At 42.1% G+C, this 23,384-nt stretch overlaps 1 protein-coding gene across 2 annotated transcripts in view; it reads left to right on the top strand.

Moving 5' to 3' along the window:
- Positions 1–1,454: 1,454 nt before the first annotated feature.
- Positions 1,455–23,384, top strand: part of Nell2 (neural EGFL like 2) — a 338,769-nt gene continuing 316,839 nt past the window's right edge. Inside the window, exons 1-3 of one of the 2 annotated variants that reach the window (XM_005354010.1) lie at positions 1,455–1,737; positions 2,322–2,407; positions 2,809–2,937. In XM_005354010.1, coding sequence (XP_005354067.1) covers positions 2,344–2,407; positions 2,809–2,937 — 193 coding nt within the window. In that variant the 5' untranslated portion in view covers positions 1,455–1,737; positions 2,322–2,343. Of the gene's footprint in view, positions 1,738–2,001; positions 2,408–2,808; positions 2,938–23,384 lie in introns of those variants that run through there. The other variant, XM_013348697.2, reaches the window with a different exon arrangement.

Below are 23,384 nucleotides of genomic sequence, written 5' to 3' on the forward strand. Positions count from 1 at the left end.
AGGAACAGCGAGACACCGGTGCGGATGCAAACAGCATGAGGTTTATTCAGATACACAGGTACCTGGGGCGTCTTAGTCACTCAGAGGACTAGCGCGCCTTCCAGGTTGGGGCGGTGGGTTTTTATAGGGTCGGGGAGCAGAAGCTGCGTTACAGAAGCAGATGCATGGTAACAGGGCTGGGATTGGGCAACTCAGAAAAGGCTAGGTGCAATTTGGGGTAAGTTAGGTGGTTTCTGGGAAATCAGATATACATTCTGACTTGGCTCTTATCTCAGTTCCTTGTCTGAACTCTTAGTTCCTTGCCTGAGCTCTTAGTTCCTTGCTGGTACCCCTGGTGGCTGACCGCAGGCATCCTGTCAGTCCTAACACCTTTGCAGCCCCTAGACTGAGCTTTCCTGCCCTGCTTCTTAATTGTATTGTTTAAAAGCCTTGCAAAATGGCATTACTGCTGCTGTTAGCTTAAGCTGCCTGTGTGGGGGTCTTTCAACACAATCCTTCTCATATTATTGTACAAATCCCCTAACATCAAAGGAGATTTCTAAATTGTCTTTGGAGAAGTGTGTAATAGAGCTCTTACTCTGGGTAGCTCTGAGGATGGAAGGGGAGAGTGAGCCAAACACTGCACACACTTTCTGTGTTTTACAAGGCAGCACATGGAGCTAGCCTATCATGTTTGCAGAGTAGATATAGTCTTGTCAGCGCTCTGACCTAGCTTGCAGACTCTCCAATATCAGCTGGAGTTACAATGAAGGGAATTATAAGATCAGAAATTCTGTTGTTTTAGGAAATAAATTGTGATAATTTGTGATAGTAGCAATACAAAACCAATAACTACCAAACATTTTTTACAGGACTCAAGAGAAGCTTCTTGTGATTACCCAAATATTTACCATTTCTGATTTTTCTTCTGTCTTTCTAACCTTGCTAAGGTCTCTCTACTTGTCAGACAGAGCAGGGTTATCCCACCCTTTCTGGCTTTGGCCATAGTTCATTATTTAGTGTGGATGGTAAAGTATGCATTGTCTTAGGATTCCTATTAGAGTCTGAAGCCCTGTGTTCCACTTCTTCCCAATCACTGCACTTCCCACTCTTTCAGTCCTAAGTATGTATGGTTATCTTCTAGCAATATACTTACCTGTCCACCAATAAGTCATCCCTCTATCATCTATCCATTCACCCGCCGTCATCCATCCATCCATCCATCCATCCATCCATCCATCCATCCATCCATCCTCCATTTATCATCTTATCTGTAACATCTATTCTTTCTTACAAGTATCCATGCTTTTCTCAGTGCGTAGAATCCCCAGCTCTGGCCTTTGACCCAGGGTCTGAGTTTGGCAGGGGCTTCAGAGGTCCTGGAGCTGTCCAGCAGCCCCTGAGTCCTGGCTAAGTTCTATGTGCAGTCTGTGCCTGGAGGCTCTCCAGCGCCCCGCCCTGGGCAGAGAGCCTCTCAGACAGGGCTGGTCAAGCTTCCCTGGATCACCACCCATCTCTGCCTGTCTCTTTCCTCTGTCCAGCTTCCCCTAGGAGTCTTGCGTGATTTGGCGGGGTTCCTTTCTCCACCCGAGAGGGGGTTCCTTTCCAGGGCTGCTGTGCAGCGCGTGTCTGAGTACGGACTTTCCTCCTTTGCCCGAGGCGGCCGGGTGCCTTGCCTTTCTTTGCAACCTCGCCTCCTGCGGCTGGGTGGTCCTTTCTCTCTGCCGGGCTTTGGAGACACGCGCCCGATTTCGAGGGGTGAGAGCAAACGCCGCCCATCAACTTGGCACCTGCCATTGAGATCTTAAGATCCTTACCAAAGGCTGCGATTGCAGGCGGGCGGGCGGGCGGGAAAGGGTGGCTGAGGGCGACTGAGAGCCAACCTGGCTGGACTCGGCTCTGTTTGCGGGGAGAGAGGCCGCCCCGCCCTCACCCCTGCTCGCGCCCCGCCCTCCCGGAGCGGTCTCGGCGGCACCAGGCTCTAGCCATTGTCTCCGCCTTTCCAACAGGTTCGGGCACGGGAGCGCGGACGGGTGCGGGGCGGCCCGGCCCGGCTTTCCCGGAGCCGCCTCTCTTCCTCTGCGTGCGCGCCCGGGCGGCGTGGCTCGGCGGAGCGCTGCTCGGTGCAGGTCCCCACGAGCCCGACCTGGCTTCGGCCCGCCGCGTGAGGGAGCGATGCGCACAGAGGCGGCTCCAAGTTCGGCGCGCACCCGGGGGGGCCGCCCCGCTCTGTCTTAGGCGTCTGAGCCCGGGTGGTGACACGGAGGCAGTCGCAGGAGCGGCCGGCGCGGCTTTCCCGCTTCACTCCCAGCACCTCTTGGTTTTTATCTTTATTTTTAAAGAGGGAGACGATGGACTGAGCCGATGCAAGCCATGGAGTCCCGGGTGTTACTGAAAACGTTCTGCGTGATCCTCGGGCTCGGAGCGGGTGAGTGGCCGTCGAGCTGGGCCGGGATGCTCCTAGCCTTAGGGTCGCCGCCCCAAGTCCTTCTGGATTGGGGAGCTCTGGAGGGCGCGGGTTTGCATTTGGATCCCCTGTGTGCTTGTCCTGGGGATAGGGAGGCAGGTCACGCCCTTAGGGTCTTTGACTAAGGGGGAACTTTGCACAGAGAGGGCTTAAAGTAGGTCACGGAGATGGGACCGGGCGCTCTGCTATTTTAAGCTTGGCAGCGCGTCCAGGTGAGGCTCTCATGGTGGAGGAAGGAATCTCCTCTTGTCAGCACTTCCCAATATTGTCTCCAAGATGCTTTCTATGCAGCTGTGGAGGCTTGCGTTTTAATGGCCCCCTTTCTTTCTTTCTTCTTTCCTACCCCTCTCCACTCCCATCAGTTTGGGGGCTTGGTGTGGACCCGTCCCTACAGATTGACGTCTTAACAGAGTTAGAACTTGGGGAGTCCACGGCCGGAGTGCGCCAAGTACCGGGACTGCATAATGGGACGAAAGCTTTCCTCTTCCAAGGTATGGCCCAGTGCGAAGCCCCCGGTGCGGTGGGAGGAGCTGGCCCCGAGGCTCTTGCTAACTAGGCGGAGGGTCCCAGCTGGGGCGTGGGGACCCTCTGCGTCTCGGGTCCAGATCTAGATCTTTTAAAGTGTGGTGTTTTCCCCTCATTTCTCTCTCCCTCCTCCTCACTTGGTGCACTTGGCGGTTCTAATGGATAATGCCTTAATTACCGACTAGAAACTCCAGAGGCAGATGGGTGATTTGGGCGTCTGGGGAACAATAAATTGTAACACAAACGACTCATTTGGGCGGAATGGATTTGGGAAGGAAACAGGACAGCTCAATCTTGGTTAAGATACCGACCTCCCAAAGTTTCGTCACTGTGGTGTCCACAGAGAGGAATTTCTTTACGTTTTTTTTTTTTTTTCCTGCACGTCACTGTACCTGAAGCAAGATTACCAGGCAAAGCTCCCTATTCTGCCTTCTCCACCAGTGGCAAGGGAAAAGAATGACACTATTACAATTATTTTAAAAGCACTTCAAAGGAATGTTCACCCAGAAGCACATGCCCCCATTGCCATAATTGTGTGCATAGGATTTAAAAACTTTCCTTTTCTTTTAGAATTCAGTGGTCATTGGCCATTCATAAATGTCCATATTTCAAATAATATTTAAATGTACTGTGCAGTCAAAACTAAAATTTCGCTAAAAGCAGCCTGCAAATTGATTGAATAAAGCTTTTGGAGACTGCTTGGTTTGTGGAAAGGTGTTTAGCTTGTGGGTCTAAAAGGCGGCTAAACTGTCCATGAGATTAGACTTACTCATGGTGAAGCATAGAGAGGCACGAGAGACCCGGTGTTGGCTACCTGTATCCGGAGGATCAAGACGTCCTCCCCCACGACACACGGGGGATTTCTTTTCGATTGGGAGAAATGGCTTCAAAAGAAGTGGTGCAACTTATAATTACCGAAGGGTTGGCTATGCAAATTGCAACCAGCCCAGCACAGCTGCCTTCAAGAAACAGACATAGGATGCAACTTGGAGGGTTCGGTGGTGGCGCTGTTGCCCCGTGCAGCCAGCTCGTGTCACCATGGACAGCAGCTCCTAAGTGCTGTAGGGAAAGGGAGAAAGGGACATGTGTTGCATTTATTTAAGACAAATTTGTTTTTTTTATAAGGAATTAAGATGTAACCTCTTTTTTTTTTATAAAAAGAGTATCTCAGTTAAAGTTCTTAATTAGTGCTTTTATTGTGACAAGTGTTTATGATATTTTCTTTTACTTTCAGATGCTTTGTGTAGGGTGGGGCTGGGAATCTGAAAACAATGGCCAGATGTGATCAAGGAAATAGAGCTCAATTGTCAACAAAAATTCAGAGTTGAATAGAAATGTAATTAAATGTAGGCTTTTGGCTTATGTCATGTATTATTTCTCTCTTTAATTTGGTCTCTGCAAAATGGGAAACGAGCTATTTCAGGACTTGATGGGTCAAGTAACCAGGAAGCTTCATAAACCAAGTTTCTAATAATCAGAGCCCATTGAATTGTCCTGAAAATCTCAAAGGCTCCATTAAATCTTCTTAGGGGCAGTAGCTTCCAATACAGAGTGTTCAGATGTTGCATGTAGGAACCTCCAGGAATGCACACTTCCTGTGGACATTGACCCATTACCCATTAGACAATTGGACAGTTTCTAGGCAATGGTTTCAGGATAAAAGTTTTTTTTCTGGTTAATTTAAGACAATATTTATTTCTACATAAGTAGTCAGCTTGTTCAAGGTATGCACCATGTTAAGAAGACTCATGGCAAATGCCCAGTGTTTTCTTTGAACTGTCCTGAGTTGGTGGATGTCAGTGTTTACTGGTGAGCTTCCTTTGTTTCCTAGCTAACACCAAGCCCAATATTAGAAAAAACAAATGCTTCACAAATATAGTTTTCATTCAGAGATGTGAAATAACATTTCCTGCCACATTATGAACATCACTTTATGGACTAATGACTATTTACTGCTTACTGTATTCTTGAAGGTGTATAATATGTTTCTGATGCACTACTTATGAGCGTTATTAGTTTTGCTTACTGTAAGATCCGAATTTTGAAACCAGCAACAAGTGGACCTGTGACCAATCGGTAGTTCTGCATGGCCTTGAAAATGTTTTTCTTCAGTTGCTAGAGGAGCAGCAGGTTTGTTTAAAAAAACCAGCTCTGCATCATGGTGTTTCCCTGAATTCCATGGGGTCTAGAGGGACAAAAGCTCTCAGACTGTGAGGCATTTTGAGGTTCCATTTATAGTGAGTTGAGAATGCTGCCGGTATTTTATATAGCGTGTAAAATGTCATAGCAGGAATAGAAACAAATTAAAAAGCCCGAGAGATGCTCCCAGATTTCATACAAACTTCATGTGCAAGTTTTCTGTGGTAAAGGATATGTTCTCAATAACAAGTGAGCTCAGAACCATTGATTGCTTCTCCAACAGATACTTTCCCGTCTCTTCATTTTATAATAAGAAACCTCAAAATATGTTTGCCCTGTGACTTTTACTTAATTAATATTTTCATTTTTGCTACTTCATTTTCTCTGTCTGATTTTTGAGATACATTTATATATGTGTGTGTATACACACACACACACACTTTGGTATGTTTGAAATCATGAATGGTTTTTGTAAATTACTGTGAAATATGAATCTACTACTTAGCATTTTGTTTTATGCTCATAGTAAAACATATGCTTTCAAATCATAACTTTTATGGTAACATCAACCATAATATCACAACACCATTTTATCATGGCTAAAATTTGATTTATAGTTTGTTTGAAAATTTAATGAGATTTTAAATTTAACCATTTCCTTAATGCACTTGGACTTTGGGTTATACCTGTTATAATAATTACATAATGTGTCTAGGCAGTGGTTTGGAGTTCTAGCCATTTCTGGCTGTAATCTGACACACAGCCAGAAAACACACTTATTATGCTTTTAAAAATATAGGAGTGTATTCTGATAAAGACTTGCAGCAGGAGTGTATTCTAGTAAAGGAGTCTAGCTAGTATTTTGCCAGATAATGATCATACTAGTTTTCCTTTCTCTGTGTTCATGAGAGTTCACAGAGAAGAAAGCACACACTCGAAGTTAGCTTCAGTTTTAGCTCTTTGATCGTAACAATTCATCCAGGCTCCTAAAATAGATAATCTCATCCATTGTCTTACGCAAATTCCTTCTGAAGTGTTTGTAGATTGTATAGTCTCATTAACCTTGAAGCGTAGACAAAAATCAAAACGTATTTCCCTTAGATGATAATTTAAAGCTACCTTGGTAATTCCTCTTAAAGAACCTTTACATAGAAGGAAAAGGTGTTCACAGGTATTTGGTGGTAGCCCAGTGCCGCTGGTTGGAGACCGCATTGAGGCAAGGATGATGTGGTCTTGTCTTCAGTGTGATGATAACGGAGCATGTTAGCTACACCTCTCATGCTGTGACAAGATACTTGAAAGAGCACCTTGAAGGAATGACTAATTTTGGTTCACAGTCTGAGGGGGAGGCGTGGCAATGAGAATGGCTGTCTGTGGTAGAAGGAGCAGAGGGACCGAGGGTCAGATGTGTTGTTCACAGGAAGCAGAGAGGGGGAGATGAATGCTCATGCTAGCTCACTTTTCCTGTTTTCCTTTGTATCCAGTCAGAGACCACAGTCCCTGGGCCACCCGCATTCAGGGTGTGTCCTTCTTAGTTAAACCGCATGAGAAAATCCATTAGGGATGCAAGCAAGCTATGTCTCTATCTATGGCAATTCTAAATCCAGCCAAGTTGACAGTGAAGCTCAACCATCACAGTGAGCATCTGTAAGCTCCAGGGTAATGGCTGAGGATGCTCTCTGATGGAGCAAAATAGGGCAGTGATCAGAGATGAGTTGAGAAATCTGGTAGACCCAGGAAGAATGTCACAAGTTATGCTTCGGGGGTGAGGGTACTGCATTAGTGAATGTTGTTATAAGTTAAGTTCATCCACTGAAATCATTATTATACAATTACTATACTGTTAGTGTTAGGCATGTAGCAAATCAAAAAATTAAAGCTTCATTGTGCATTAAAATTGGCTACCAAACAACTATTAAGATAATAATTTAGTCATTATTAAGATGAATTATATGAAAAATTGAGAACGTAATGGGAGGCTCAGCTTTAGGGAGAGTCTTTGAAGAATTATTTATAGTGATAGTTAAAGGATATCTGTCTATCTCTCTGTCTGTATGTCCATCCATCCATCCATCCATCCATCCATCCATCCATCCATCCATCCATCCCGGGACTGGGTTCCATGGTAGAGAATACCAACACAGCGTAATTAAAAAGTTAATAGTGTACAAATATGTTTTGTATAGGTGAAGTAAGGGTATCCTAGGGGCATGCATATTCTAACTGTTGGAACCGGAGTGTTTTGTTATGACATGGGGAAATTAAGGTTGGTTGTGAACTTACTTTAATGATGCTATCTGGGGTTGTCTACATAAGCCTTACATAGTCAGCAGTCAGTGTCATGGTGCTATAATGTGAGAAAGGCTAGCCCAGTTACTGCTGTCCTTGAAGATGGAATTGGGCCAAAAACCAAAGAACACAGCGGGTCTCCAGGTCCTAGAAAAGGCAAGGAAACAATTACCCTCCGGAGTTATGAGAGGGAGTACAAAACTGATTTCATATTGATTTTAGTGCAGTGAAATGAATTCTGGACTCCTGGCATCTTGAATTGTGAAATAATAAATTTAGTAATCACTGATAAATATCATCATTTTATCAGCAATAGGCAACTAAAGTATTTTGTTGCATGAAAGTGACTGTGTCTGTAAGCAATCCCTAGACCTGGGGAAGTACCTTTGGAGTTGGGCATTGAACAAGTAGAGCGTGTCAGGGCTTCCACTTTCAGGCTGAATATCGATCAGAGTCCTCTCTTAGAATCTTTTAAACTCTGTGTGACCAGGTGTAATGTTTTCTCATTCATTTGTGATTTGTTTTCTTTAAAATCTTTTTTGCTTACTTCAGCTGAAGTTATGTCAATGCTGTTTATTTTACAAAACCTCCCTAGGTCTCAGTTCATTGTAACTTTCTATTCCCCACTCCCTGCTATAGTTCTATCTGTCTATGTGTGTGTGTGTATGTATGTATGTATGTATGTATGTATGTATGTATGTATGTATCTATCTATCTATCTATCTATCTATCTATCTATCTATCTATCTATCTATCTATCTATCTATCTGTTAGCTTTGAGCTTAGTTTGTTATTCTTTTAGTTCATTGAGATGCTAGTTCGGTGAAGGACATTCCTCATGGGGGACCCCTGTGTCTTCCTATGGCAGAAAGGCAAAACTTCTCTTGGTGTGCTCCTTTTATCCTCTTGTGTACCAACATTAATTCTTTCAGTGGATGGAGTGCTCGTGACTTCTTGCTATCCCAAGTCTCCAGCAATACTATCACTATAGGTTTTACATTTCATCAATGTATTTTGAAAAGACACACATAACCATAGCAATACCACTGTTGCTGGGAAAGATTTAATATGATACAGTATTTGATATGACTTCTGGGTTTCTGACCCTGTCGTACATTGCCTGGTCTCCCAGGGCCAGCTTTGAAATCTCCACTGAAGCTTCGCTCTTCTACAGCATTTATTCCGTACACTGGTAGAGCAAGGATCACAGGTGACACCATGGTCTGCCGCTCACTCCAGCAGTAGCAAGCCTGAGTCAGGCAACAGATGCCTCATGGGACATGTTGGCCTTGATGGTTGAAGCACTGATTCCATAGGTGACCTGGTGCATGGAGGGAACCTTGGACCTCTTTTTGCAAACAAAGCCTTTTCAATAAGTTTGCTGTTTTTCATTACGGAGACTGTGATGGATGGACTTTATTTATTCATAAAACGCTTATAAGCCATCTTTCCTGTTGTCCTTGTAAAAGGTACTTAGCATCTCTCTCTCTCTCTCTCTCTCTCTCTTTCTCTCTTTCTCCCTCTCTCTCCTCTCTCTCTCTCTTCCTCTCTCTGAGTTTGTCTGTACATGCATGAATATGTATAAGCATGCTTAGGGAGGCCAAAGATCAAATTTAATTTCAATCCTGAGATTGAAACTGAACCACCTATCTTGCTTTTTGAGACAGGGCCTCTGAGTGGCTTGGGGCTCTCCCAGTGTGGTAGTCTTGCTGGCCAGTGACGCCAGCTCTGTTTCTTCGGGGCTGATATTGCAAGCATGTGCCACATGCCCAGTTTTATTTATTGTTCATAGTTTATTATTATTATTATTATTATTATTATTAATTTTAAGACAGAGTTTCTCTCTGCAGTCATGGCTAACCTTGAACTCACTCTCTAGACCAGGCTTTCTTAGAACTCACAGAGGTTATCTTTCTCTGCCTCCCAAGTGCTGGGATAAAGACATGTGCCACCACAGTTCGGCTCCCATTTTTTTAAATATAAAGTTGAAGACTAAACTCAGACCCCCAGGCTTGTGAAGCAGGTGCTTCTCTGAACCTTTCGAAGCCCCGGACTTTTAAGACAGAACTAGCATCTTTAGCATACACCCACCCCTTTGCTCTAGCTTTCTTGTCCTCCGTTTCTGACCAAACTGCATAGTTTTCATATCTTCTGCTCTGGCTTTTTGTTTTTGGTCTTCACTATAAATCTGGCTACATCAGCCAATGACTTTCATGAAACTTCCCAAAGATTGCGTTGACTTGAAATGTTTTCTTCCCGGTTAACTAATCCTTCATTTTTCAACTCAGCCTTCTACGAAGTCTCGGGTATGGACAAAATGTGTACAACTTTGTGCCTGAGTGTAACCTAAGGCCTTCCAGTCCAGTCGCCTCCCGAGACCCTGAACCCACTCCCCATTCTGCACTCCCAGCAGTGCTCTGCTCTCTGAGCCACAGTGTGACTCATGAAGCTCCACTGGCTGCTGTATAAATGCTTTCCAGTTAGTTTTTCCACACATTTACAAGTTTTTCTCACAAACCATTTCAAAGCCTTCTGAAAAAAATGGTTAAGAATTTTAACAAGAAGGACCCTCTTGTTTTCTGTGTTAATATCATTGTTTTGTGATAAAAATATCTGAAATAAAGAGGAGAACACATCAATTTTGCCCTCTTCCCCCACCTTTTTTTCTGTTCACGAAGGGCTAGTTCAGTTGTTTTGGGTCCAGGTTAAGACGAGACATTCTAGCAATGGAAGCCTGTGACAGAGGCAGCTGTCACCTCCCAGCACCCAGCAGCAGGGAGAGGAACAACTGGGACAAGATGTAACCTTCAGAAGCACACCCACACTGACCTAATTCCTCTGCACACTCTATAAAGAATCCATTCAGCTCCAGCTTCATCAAATTAGAACCCTTGTGATCCAGTCACATCTCAGAACTGCCACTGACTGGGCACCAGGCATTCAACGTGCAGATGTCCGGGCGGAAACTTCACTGGCAAATCCTAACAATTTCTGGATTTTTGGTGAATTGCTTGTATGTTTTTAAAAAGTTTTTTGGGGATTACATCTGATTGGAGAATTTGAGTTGCTTCTACCTATATTTTTACATATTTTCTCATAGTCAGAAAATTTTCTGCAAATAATTTATCTATTTCTTTTCTCTCTCCGTAAACCCTCACACCCCTAACATTTACTTTCATGACCTCTTATCTATTCATCCGCAGACTATATACTTTCACTGAACACATCTTGAGTGACTGTTGTGACATTTGCTCTACACTGTTGCTTGTTTTTCCCTGTGTTTTCCAGTGTGTGTGTGTCTGTGTGGTAGTGTGTATACATGCATGCCAAAGCGTGCTTGTAGAAACAGAAAATAGCTTATGTAATTGGTCCTCTTCTTCTATCATCTGGGTCCCAGAACTGAACTCAGCTTGTCAGGTTTGGCTGCAGCCCCTTTGGCCTGGTGATCCATCTTTCCAGCTCCATCTTTTGGCATTTCCTGAGGTGTGATGAGTTTCTTCAGGACAATTGTGCCAGATACTTTTTGTGAATTTAACCCAAGCCAGAAGAGTCCCTGGGAAGACGAAGGCTTAGGTGAAGACTTCTCGTTATCACACTGACCTATGGGCATGTCTGTAGGACGTTTTCTTAGTTAATAATTGATGTGAGATGGTCCATGCTACTGTGGGTGGTGACACCACTGGGCAAGTGGTCCTTGTGTATGAAAATCAATGGGGCAAGCTGTGGAGAGCAAGCCAAAAAGCAATTATTCTCTGTGGCCTCTGATTCAGTTCCTGCCTTCAGCTTCATGTTTTGAGTTGTTGCCTTGTTTTCCCTTGATGATAGCCTTCAACCTGGAAACCAAATGAAAGATTCCTCCTATGACTCAGTTGTTTGTCAGTGTTTATCAGAGTAACAGAAGCAAGCCAGGACAGCAATAGTTTTGAAAGGCAATTTATACATTTATAAATTTACACATTTTTATTTTTTTCTGGCTCAAGAACCAAGAGAATATTCTTATTTTAGAGTGAGGTTATTATTCTCTCCTTGATTTTCCATGTTTCTTGTATCTGTCTCTGCATTTGGAAAAGCAGGAACTTCCTGTCATCTTTGTAGGTGAGGGAGCTCCACATCATTCAGGAAGTCCAGAGATGCTGGCCAGATCATTTGCTATCCTGTGTGTGTGGTATTCATGCTAGAATCCTTGGTAATGCTGTCCCATGAAGTAGATAGTCGGAGCTGTTCCCTAGACCCACCAGCGTGGATCCAAATTGATTAAATATGTAGGGGAGATCAGGATTCTGTGTGACAGAGGTGGCCTTGAGCCTCAGTCCACAGAATATTGGGTGTTGATTTGGGCTTGTTGTGTCCTTGTGGGGAGATTGGGCTTGACAGTACCAAAAAGTAAGGTTGTATGCTGTATGATTGCTTCACATTGGGGTGGATCTGATGTTCAGGGCAGTAGAGGCTATCTCAGTACTTTTATGGGGCTGGGACCTATGGATAGCCAGGACTGCAGCCTGAGTTTATGAGTAACTTAATAGATTACTCTGTAATTTGCATTTATCATGAAGGTAGGTGGGCCTGAAGACCAAGTTGGTTTAACCAATCTTAGCCTAGAGTTGTGTGTTATGGTCTGGTAACAGGATAATCTTAAACGGTCCTGGGACCATGGAATTTCACTTCACAAGGATAGGGGCCCTGTGTTTCACTTCACCAGGACAGGTATTTGGGATATGTATTGCAGAGCTAGTTCCCATTTCCCTTTCTTCTAAGTGAAGAGATTCCCCAGGTATGGTAGCCAAGGTTGGGGCATGTGACAGGTATAAGTAACCACCTGCCTTCTTTTTTCAGTAATCTTTTTAGTTTTCTGTACTGTGTCCAGGAATCTGTCATCGGCTTTCCTTAGCATCTTGGATGGCATGTTCATGTGGAATCACTGTCCCAATTGATACTCTTTCTTGAGATCACAGATAGCACTTTTGAGTCCCAGCCCACCGTCTGTCTGATGTGTCGTTCCTAGGACTTTTGAACTGATTTTATTTATATGATAGGATGGAAAGATGACTCAGTGGTCAGGAACACTGACTACACTGCCAGAAGATGTGGGTTCCTTTCCCAGTCACTGCAAAGCTCATAACTATCTATGACTCCAGTTTCAGGGGGTATGATGCTCTTTTCTGGCTTTTTAGCACACTTCATGCACATGGTGCATGGACACATGCAGGCAAAGCACTCAATACACATAAAGCACAAATAAATGAATCTTAGGCAAAACGTTTTTAAAATTAGGTGTTTTTTTTTAATGATTTATTTGATGCTCTAGTGGGATAAGATCTGGGGTACTTGGTAACGGTGCAGACATGTTTTCTTTTATTTATCTGATGTTCTAATGGGATAAGATTTGGGGTACTTGGTCATGGTGCAGACATGTTTTCTTGTCATGTTGATGTAGATCTCCGGCAGTCAGGAGACAGTGTGGTCGGTAGAATGATAATCCCCAAATGTTCACACATTAACACTCAGCACCTGTGGATGCTATGTTATATAGCAAAGAGGATTTAAGTTTGAAGATGGAATTAAGGTTATTTAGGTTGTCAGCTAGGTTTAAAATAAAGACATTATTCTTATATTAACATCGTATGTCCAGTCTGGGCAATTCGAGGTTTTTTTTCTTGGTAGAGGGAGATATTTGAGTCACTGTCAGTGTGACACACAGTGGGACTTGCTGGTCTTTGCTGACATTGAGGGTGGGAGTAGGCATGAGCAAGGAATATGAAAAACCATCTATAAGCTGTAAAAAAGGAAGAAAGTAAAGGTTTCCTGATTGCAAGAGGAGTAGACCCCATTGATACCCTTGGCTTTGCTTCTTCGAACCTGGTTTGAAGGGATGCCGGGACTGTGAGGTAGCACATTTGTCTGCATTAGTCTCGATGCTTGAGGGGATTTCCCAGCAGGAGGAGAGAAGTTAGCTTCCATTGGGGAACTAAGAATTCATGTAAAATTGAATTAAACTTTCTTTTGAGCTCTCAACCAACTCTCACAAGTATGTCTGCATGGTGGCGGGAAACTGGGTCTTGAATTTGACAGTTAAAATTGCGCTAATCATTCTTCAGGGTAAATACTGTAATGAATTCTCTCCAGGATTTAACCATGTGCTAATTCTGAGAACAAACATTAAAATTGCATGTCACTTAAAGAAATATGTCTCTTCTTCTCCCAAAGTTAATGCAGGAGGCATGGTTAGAGGGGGAAAAGAAAGAAGGAATGAATATTTTGGTAATGGGCTGGGCCAAGTTAGTATGCTCTTGGACACTCAGTGAGGATGACAGTTAAGTTTCCACAAGAGCAACTACATGGGCATGGGGTTCTGATGGGCACCTCCTTGGTTCTACTCGGAGCAGCTGTAGCCCTTTGGGAGGGCAGTGGGCAGTGCATGTCATGATCCAAGTGTCACTTGTCTAATCGCTGCCATGAGTTACCGCCTCTCCGTGGCTGTATTTCACTTGCTCATGCTCTCTGTGCCCTTTAGAAACCACGTTCTTGCAGGCAGCTGTCCTTTCTTACATTCCTGTGATTATCCATCTGGGACTCAGAACTTGCTAAGGTGCTAACTGATGGTTCAGGTAGCAGACATTAAACCCTTATGGGTGTGACACGCCTCCTGTTGATTTACCTCCACTTAGAAATTATTTTTTGCTCTGATTCCAGTTTAAGAGATTGTAGGGGAATAAGAGGGTGGAACAGAGCTCCCTTTTCTCCCTTTTGGCCCCCTGAAGGGTGCTGGAATCTTGGGCGTGTGTACTCTGAACTGTTCTTTTTTTTTTTACTCATTAAAACATCTTTATTTGATTATACAGACATAAAGTCAAACACCCCTTTTCTATGATTTTATAATGTCATGGTTTTGGCTAAGTCACAACTGTTATTTTCTTAAAAAGTAAAATGATGTTAATGCCCAAATGAATTTTTGAAAGATCAAAATACTACATAACAGATTAGTAATACATGTCTGAAATACACAAATCCTCAATAAATTGCTAAGTATAAAATGCAGTTTACCACAGGCTCTTGAAAAATTATTGTTATATATGTGTGTGTGTGTGTGTGTGTGTGTGTGTGTGTGTGTGTGTCCAGGTCAGTATCCTAATCCTCATTGCTCTTAAATGAGTGGTGAAAGAAAAGAGAATGCATGAATTAATTATGGGATAAGCTTATTCTATTCCAGTGATGATTTATCTAATTAAAGTCAAGTAGTAAATATTTTCTTTCACGAAGAATAGAGAAAGATAATTTAAAAGGTAGAAATATTTCTAGTCTGCTTTTAAATACTGAGTTATCAGTTACTGGATATATTCTATATATTTTGGGAATTTAAGCATATGACTATTTGCCGAATGAATTTTTTTTTTTTATAGTACCTCTGCTAAGAGTTAGTGGAAGAGAAGTGCCTGTTTCTACACAGGGAAGATATGGGATGATTGATAAAAGCCCTTCTCAGCTAGTCTTGACAAAGGAAAGAAAAGATGGAGTTAATCCCAAGACAGTGTTCTTATGCAGGAGCATCCAGGACCTAGGCTCTAGAGCTGGCAGATACGCAGCACCTATACAGACCACACACCTTGCCATTGATTTGTCCCAAACTTTCATTAGTTCCTTATGCAACTCAAGATGAAGACTAAGTTCTTATGACTACAGAGTCCCGCATAAGCACCGTGCTTTCTAAATCGCTTGTTCCTCTATCCCTTGTTCAGTTTGTGTCAGGTCTCCTCGCCGTTCCACAGTTAGCCCTTGCTCACGGGGCTACACTGGCTGTTCATTCTCCTGTTACGTACTTTCTCCAGAGAGCTGCTCATTCTCCTGTTATGTACTTTCTCCAAATACCAGCATGCGTTTCACTTTGCCCATTTTATGAGCTTTCTCAAGGAAAGAGGCCTAATCTGACCATGCAGTGAAAAACATAGTAAGTCTTCTACTCTACACATATTCTTGACTTTGATCTCTAATGTCTCTCACCTGGAAACATTGCTGTGCTCACTTCTCACTTTGTTGTCAATCAGCTGTACTGGAAAGCTCCAAAATGCTGGAGATTTGTGAGTCTTTTCATCATGATTATGTATCCAAGAGTCTAGCATTTGGTGAGAACTCCTTACATACCTACTAGAAATATGCTGTCTCGGTTTTGATATCTTGAGGTTGGGGAGTCTATCTTGCTCCTATTGTAACCTCGTACTCTACAGAATATACACGGTGTTCTCAGTAAGTGTCCAGTGACCAAACACTGTGACATTAAGTGAGCCCATGGGAAATATGGCTTTTTTTTTTTAGAATATTATAATGTTTGTATTTATGTAACTACAAAAGGGCCCAAAGAACCCTTCTATCACACCAGCATTCTGTTCTATAGTCATGGGAAAGCTGAAAGTTGGAGGCTTCTTTAGGCCATGCTGTGACAGGCAGCAGGTTGAATATCTTAGGCTTACCGAACGCTTCTTGAAAATAGGAGAATAAAGTTTCAGTTTGAAGAGTTATGAATTAAAGAGTTGGCAGGGACACTCATATTCATATAAATGTACCACGGATCATATAAAAATCATTTGAATTGTTTATACTATGGTTGTTTCCCATTATTTAAGTCAAATAGTCTCTAGACTGTGTCTAGAGAACAGTTGCCAGGCTTGGAAACAAATACAGGTGGTGCATGTTTGAAAAAGGTTGGAGGAATTAGTTCAGAGAACAAACGCAGCGCTGGAGGAATTCCCTTTAGATGCTGGAGACGTGTGCATAGGAGGATTTAGATTGACGTCAGGTTGCCTTAGAGCCCTGACTCCCACATGTCATTTTGCAATTTGTCTTTCTTTTTTACTGCCTTGTTAAAAGCCTCCTTGTGTCTCTGAGAGTGAGTCCTAGGAATTTATATTTTGAAATGGTTTCTTGTGGTGCAGGTGTTCAACCAAATTCATGAATTGTCTCAAATCGAGGTGACTAATGTGGTCACTAACCTGAGAGGCCATGGAGTGCTGGCATGCACATTCTGCAAACGGAAATGGGTCTGAAATACAAAAACAGACTCTGAAGACAGTATAAAGTTACAAAACTTCATTATTATTTTATGGTGAATTTACATCGAATAATATTTTGGATATTGTGGCTCAGATAAATGTATTATTAAAATTAAAACAGTTTCTTTTTACATTTTTAATGTGAGCACTAGAAATTTTATTATTTATGTGAGTTACAATTCTCATACTTCTGCTGGTGTAGAGGGCAAATCCAAGACCCACAGAGAAGTCAGCATGAGTCAAACTTGGTGTCAATTTCAGAAAAATACTTCCAACAGTCTCCTCCAAAACTAATTGGTTTATTCTGAGCACTGTCCGTTCATTTATCCATTCAGCAAGCACGTTTCTAATGTGTCCAAGGGGTGGTGGACTTTGCTACTGCCTACCAGCCTGCTGGCCTTGTTTGCAGAGAGAGGTGACACTCATGAGTGCTCTCTTCCCACGTTTCATCAAATTGCTAAGCACATTATAAACACAGACTTATTTAACGTGGTACTATTCCAGAGAGGCAGTATATTGTGTGTTGCTTCATTTAGAAGTTGTTTATCCTTCTGAGACGGGTTTCCAAAGCTTCTGTTATAGAGTAAGTATTAGCATTATTGCCTTTGTTACTAGTCTCTATTCCCTGATATTCAGAATAAATTAGGATATTTACAGATCGTGTAAATCAAGAAACTTAAAAAAGTCATGCCTTTTTAGTCTGTTTTTGGTTTTCAACCAAAAGTGAAGGGACCCTTCACTGTGGGAAAAGAAGCCTCAGACTCCAAAAGGGAGTGAGAAACGTACTTTCTCAGAGAGAACTCATTGTTAGTTCAAATTTGAATTCAGAGACTTTGGACTTAGGCCTTTCTGGGAATTTAAAACATTTAATATTTGGCTAAATTTATAAAACAATTTAATCAAATGCCTTCACCTTGAAATTCAATGACAGTAATTGTTACTAATTGTAGTGCGGCTTTTACCATTTGTAACTCTGGTTGGGGTTTCTGCAATTCATCTTTAACTTCTACAGTAAAAAAAGGAACTATAATCTATACACTATGTAAGACTTAAGATGCAGACTGATTGGAAGTAGATGTGAGAGCCTGGGAACAGACTGGAAACAAGGCCTCTGAGGGAAGAAGCGTGAGTATCGGCTGCCATTCACGTTGAAGACTTTGAGACTCGGATGTAGTTATCTTTTTAAAAGTTTCTATAAATACTACACCACCCACCTTGGAAATGCCTCCTAGAGCACGGCATCTCGGTGCATTTTCATCCTTATCTAGCATGGGGTCCATTTTTAATATCTAGGTTACATTTGTAGTGAAAATAATAGAATTTGCGTTGTTCTTTGATAACATTTTCAAATTATGACGTGTTTCAAGGACTAGTAGAAAAACAAATATTCACTGTGTGAGTCGCCGACAGGGCAGGGAGCCTCTGAGTAGAGAGAACCCACCTGGTCAATGGATGATTGTTTTTGTTTTGCTCAGCAAATTAGTAAAGCCAGGCAGCAGAGCGAAGAAAGGGCCAGTTGGGCTGCAAAGATTTGCACTGCTGGCTGGTCTCTACCACTTCCTGGAGCATTAACTACACAGATACGAGGCAAGCAAAGGAGGGCTGCACATCTGAGCCCTCCTAGCTGCTCCTGAAAGGACTAGGCGAAGTAACCACTCCGTCCAGCATTTGCACATCCAGCTGCTCCCTTCTGGGAACGACCGACCGGCACAAAGCTGCAGGGGACTCTTGCTTTAGGATTCCAACGGTATGAGCAACTGAATGGTGCTACTGGAAAATTCATTTTTCTCTTCTACCCTGTCATCATAGAAGGCGTAAATAAGCTGAATTTTGATATCTAAAATTTTTTAAATTAAATTTAGTTTTTAAAATATGTATGTTGAAATGTAAACCCACAGGAAGAAAAATTCCTCAAGTTATTAAATAGGTATAAATTCAGACCCACATCTCTCCATTTAAAGAAAGAATAAATCAAATTCTTTGCCCGTATTCGCAGTGATATTTTAGTGGATTAAATATACAAGATTCAGCTAAAATAAATCTATAAAAATATGAGTGAGGTCATGGGAAGTGTGAAATGAATGTTCTTTCTTCACTGAGACTTGTTTTTAATTAGAGAAGACAGAACAGAAGTTGCTGCAAAACAAAGGATCAGATGTTTCTGAAGGGCAAAATCTGTCCCTGTGGCTTTGTAGGTACTGAGGAAGGGCAAGTTGTGGCAGAAGATACCACACACCCGATTCAGTGTTCCCTAGGCAGGGTGCAGAGAGCTTGCTAATTGGCTAGTCTGCGTGGCTAGCAACCTCATATTCCCTCCTGTCTGCCTCTCCAGTACCAAGAGAACAGCTGCCTTCTACCCCGTGTTTTACTTTGGTGCTGGGAATCCAAACTCAGGTCCTTATGCTGACACAGCAAGGACGTTACCTACTTCGCCATCACCTCAGACCCAATTGTCTCTTTTTTGATACATTATGGTTCAAGCTTAATTGAATCTTATCTTCAAAAACTACATTATAGGAATAATTATAAGTAACAAGTCATTAAGCAAGTCATTGCTATATTATGACTTTAGAGAAAAACAAAATATTTTTGAAGTGTCTCTCTTTTTTCATTTTCTAAGTACCAACAAAAGCATAAAAGACATCCTCGTCCTCTCTAACTTTACCCCATTTTCAGATTTCCGTTTCTGCTTGACTCATTTTAAAGTTGTGTAATTATTGGTAAATGTTTATTATTTTATCATTAATAATAATTGTAGCTCTGCTAAATTAGTAGTTTGGGCTCTCAAAATTATCACTATCCTTATAAAACTATTTTAATTTATATCTATTTTCATCACAGTGAAATTAACATGTAATTTAATGCATGAATCTTTCATACTTAGTTTGATGCATTTTGATGATTGTACACCCAATATCGTCATATTTGGGGCATTAGTTCCGAAGTTCCTAAGTTTCTAGGTAGATGTTTATCTAATGATTAAAGGAAGCTTCAGGTGGTTATTCACAGAGATTGATATTTTGTACAAGTCTGTACCACACTCACACATGTGGACATCACATATGCTCAGTGAAGGTCTGTGTGCTGGTCCCTTGATGGATCTGCTTCGGCAGGCGTGAGAGGCAGCTCATTAGGAATTTTATTTACGTTTCTTTGATAGCTCATGCTGTACTCAACAGACTGTCACATAGTTTCTTTTATGAGAAATAATTGTACAGTGGTTATGAAAGGGAAATTTTCATCACTTTATTGTTGGTTTTTAGTACTTCTTCATATATTGGAGATATAAGTCATTTGCTAGACATTAATTTTGAGAGCTTTGTCTTCTAGTCGATACCTTGTCTATTCATTTTCTTGATAGAGTTCTCTGATGAGCAGGTATATTTAATTTTAATTGAGTTCACGTCTCACTCCAAAAATATTATATCCACTTAATCTTTAAAAAACCCTCAAACTCCTTGACTTGTGAAGTCTTTTTTCCCTTGATGTGGAAATGTAACAGAAATAAACAGACTCAAATAGTAATAAATTATGGAATGCCATGGCTTCCACAGTCCAGGCAAATGATAGACATAACTTCCTGGAATTGGACTGAATTGTCGAACAGTGAGGTGGGAAGGTATGGAGAGTTAGGTGTGCCTCAGGGCTGTTTAGATTCATATTGACCTGTGTGGAGACAGATGGGGCAGTGGGGTGCTAGTAGCTTGTCATGTTACCTTACGGCATTATTGAAGTCTGTTCACACAAATCAACTTTTGTTCAATGCCCACTCTTTAAAGTATTAGTTCTTCTTATTTGGAAAGCAGTAATCAGAATATTGAAGAAAATAAAATAATCTGCCAGATAGTCTTGACTTCCTGTGTATTCTCCCCTAAGATTATGAGTCACGAAGACAGGGGCATGGCTTTGATGACCACATACCCTGAGGAATAACTTGAGACATTTAGAGGGCTGTTTTATTTCCATGAGTCCCAGAGAAGAGGAAGAGCCAGTGTCCTGTGTCTGCCTCTGCTGTGCTCTGGGGGATGTCCGACACACACTTGCTGCTGTGTGTTTTGTTTATACTTTTAGATCAAGTCTGTGCTGTCCTGTGCACACTGGCCTTCTGCTAGCCTGACCGAATCTGTGGTGTCTCCTGTCCATCTATCCCATCCCAAATCCCACTGATGTTCCAAAGCCTTCTGTGGCTAGTTGCCACTCCTGTGGGAGCTTCGCTGGAGTGGCTGGCTCCCCTTCACCGTTCTTCACGCGTCTCCTTCTCTGCACAGGTGCCCAGCCAGACCTTAGAGCAGGAGTGTAGCATTTCCTCTCCTCGGCCTGCTGGATTTGGAGTTACTTTGGCACAGCTCTCCTTGTTGTATACTGTGCTGCCCTCAAAGCCAATCATCTCCTTGAGCTCAAGCTGGGAATGGGCATTAGTCTTCCTCTGCCTCTTTGTCCTCACTTTTCTATGCAACTTCTCTATTCTATGCTATTTCTCTATTCCCCAGGTCAAGACTCCCAGGAAAGGAAAATCCCCCTTTAAAAGGCATTTATTTATTTGGACTGAGAAACTCACAACAGCGCCTTGGAGCACCTGTGCAGACTAGAGGACAGAATCCGGTGTATTTTCCACTCTGTGCGCTTCTTCATATCAAATTCAGGTTGTCAGTCGTGGTGGGGAACATATTTACCCTCTGAGCCCCCTTTGCAGCCTCAAATCTTCCTCTCCCCACTTTACTACTCATTTTTATCTTCTTATCACAGCACTCTAATAAATGGGATTTGAAAGACTAGTAGCATTTTACGTTCTTGTTTCTGTCTTGCCCTCTCATCATAGAAAAGGTGTCTCACACACTGCTAAGAACTCCTTGAGTCACATATAACAAGCTTGGCCATAATGCCTCCTGTTTGGGAAGAAGTGACTGAGATATTAATGAATCCTCTCTAGAAGTAGCAGCAGCTGCATATGGCTATGGTCTCAGGAAAAAACATCTTATGAATTCTAGAAGCTGAATGTTACCATGGCCTTTTTCTTCACATTCCTCTGCACCAAGCAGGTCTTCTGCTCAGACAGGAGGATGTCTAGACAAGCCAAGCTGGATGCAGTAGGGAAGGAACATTCATAATTTATAGAATATTATCCCTGTTGTTACACATAAGCAAGTAGAAATAATCCACCGTGTTAAATTGACTGTATTAGTCTCGGTGGAGATAAACTATAAATTATAACAGGATATATGATCCTCATACTTCTTATACCTTAGTTTGGAAGATAGAAATTTAATAGGTGTAAAACACATGTAAGAAAATAATGTAATACTCTTATTTCAGTATGAGAATGAGGTTTTAAATACTCCATTTTTAACCCGCTTTGTGCCCTCTCTGTACTGATGGCCTTGTACAGCACAAGTAGCCACACTGCCGCCGAACACTGACAACAGTGACTGTGTAATCTCAGTCCTCAGTTCTCCACTGTGCTCCTTTAGGAAAATACGACTCATCTTCATTCATTAAGGATTAAGTTCTGTGAGATTGTTACCCCTTTTCTATTTTAACAGTGAGGATGTAGTGTTCTAAATATGTAAAATAGTAGACAATTATATTTAAGGGTCTATCAGCATCACATGCCTTCAAAATCTATTCATGTAAAATAGTAGACAATTATATTTAAAGGTCTATCAGCATCACATGCCTTCAAAATCTATTACGGACAGCCTGTAATCCCTGCAGCTGAGAAACGAAGGCAGGAGGAGCTGGAGTTCTAGGCTAGGCTGAGTTATACCACAAGACTGGCTCAAAAAATAATAATAAAGGTCTACCAATGTAGCCCGGTGCAGCACACTTGCCAGCATGCAAGGCCCTTGGGTTCATTTTCTGTCCTGACACCATTAGCTGTTGGAAGCAGACTGTTGTATGACGCCCCGAGTTCTCATGTCACAGACAGACTGTTGTATGACACCCCGAGTTCTCATGTCAGGGTGAAAACCTTTTCAGGTAATCAATGATCACTTGCTCTCTGTAACAGTTCAACAGCCCAGCAGCATATTCTTGGATTTAAAAGGCATTAAAAATAACCTGGACCTGTGACTGATAGTGGGTTCATAGCATTTATAAGTTGTGGTACATGGATTGATGGTTTTGAGTCTAAAAAGTAATATAGCTTTTAAAAATTCATAGAAAACATAAGTGTATTATATAGAGAAAGCCCACATAGAAATTGAAAGATCATTTGAAAAGTTTAAAAAAAAAATCCAAATAAATACTTTCATGATGAATCACAGATGCTGCCGGCTAGCCTGTGAAAACAGTAAAAAAAAAAAAAAAAGAATTTATTTTGTGTTGATCATCTCAAATGGGCTCTATTGCTTAGAATAAATTAGTGCATCACTTAAGCCAATTGGATTGATGCAGGAATGTGGAAGGAAAATTAGAATCCGTTCACTTGGAACCCAGGCTGCTCTATTACTGCAGCAACGTAGAATGCAAAGGGCTGCAAGAGCAGTAATACACCAGCATGACAGATGACCAGAACCAGGGCAGCCGTGCTGAGCAGCATTTCTAGTGAGCTGCAAACCAAAGATTATCTTGGCACGTTTCGGTGTGATTAGACTAAAGATGTTTCCATCAGCAGAGTCAAGGCTCTTGGATGAATGAGTGAACAAATAAACAAACACACAGAGAATGTCTTTGTCGATGCTGATGCCATATTTCCCTGGCAATGTTGCAACTTTTCCTTAATATAAAAGCATCATTAACTAGAGTGGCCCAAGGACTCTTGTCTTTGGAAGTAAGTGACCTCTAACTACGTGCTGATGTAATGAACCACACATGCTGTACGAGCACCGTTTACAGACCTTTGGCCTGTACGTTGTCCCTTGAATGACTGTCAGCCACGTAGCACACTTGAAGGGCTCCAAGCGTTAGCCCATATGGCGATTGGTGTTCCTGGTCCAAATGTCTGT

This window comes from Microtus ochrogaster, chromosome 15, assembly GCF_000317375.1.
Source record: "Microtus ochrogaster isolate Prairie Vole_2 chromosome 15, MicOch1.0, whole genome shotgun sequence".
NCBI classification, from domain to species: Eukaryota; Metazoa; Chordata; class Mammalia; order Rodentia; family Cricetidae; genus Microtus; species Microtus ochrogaster.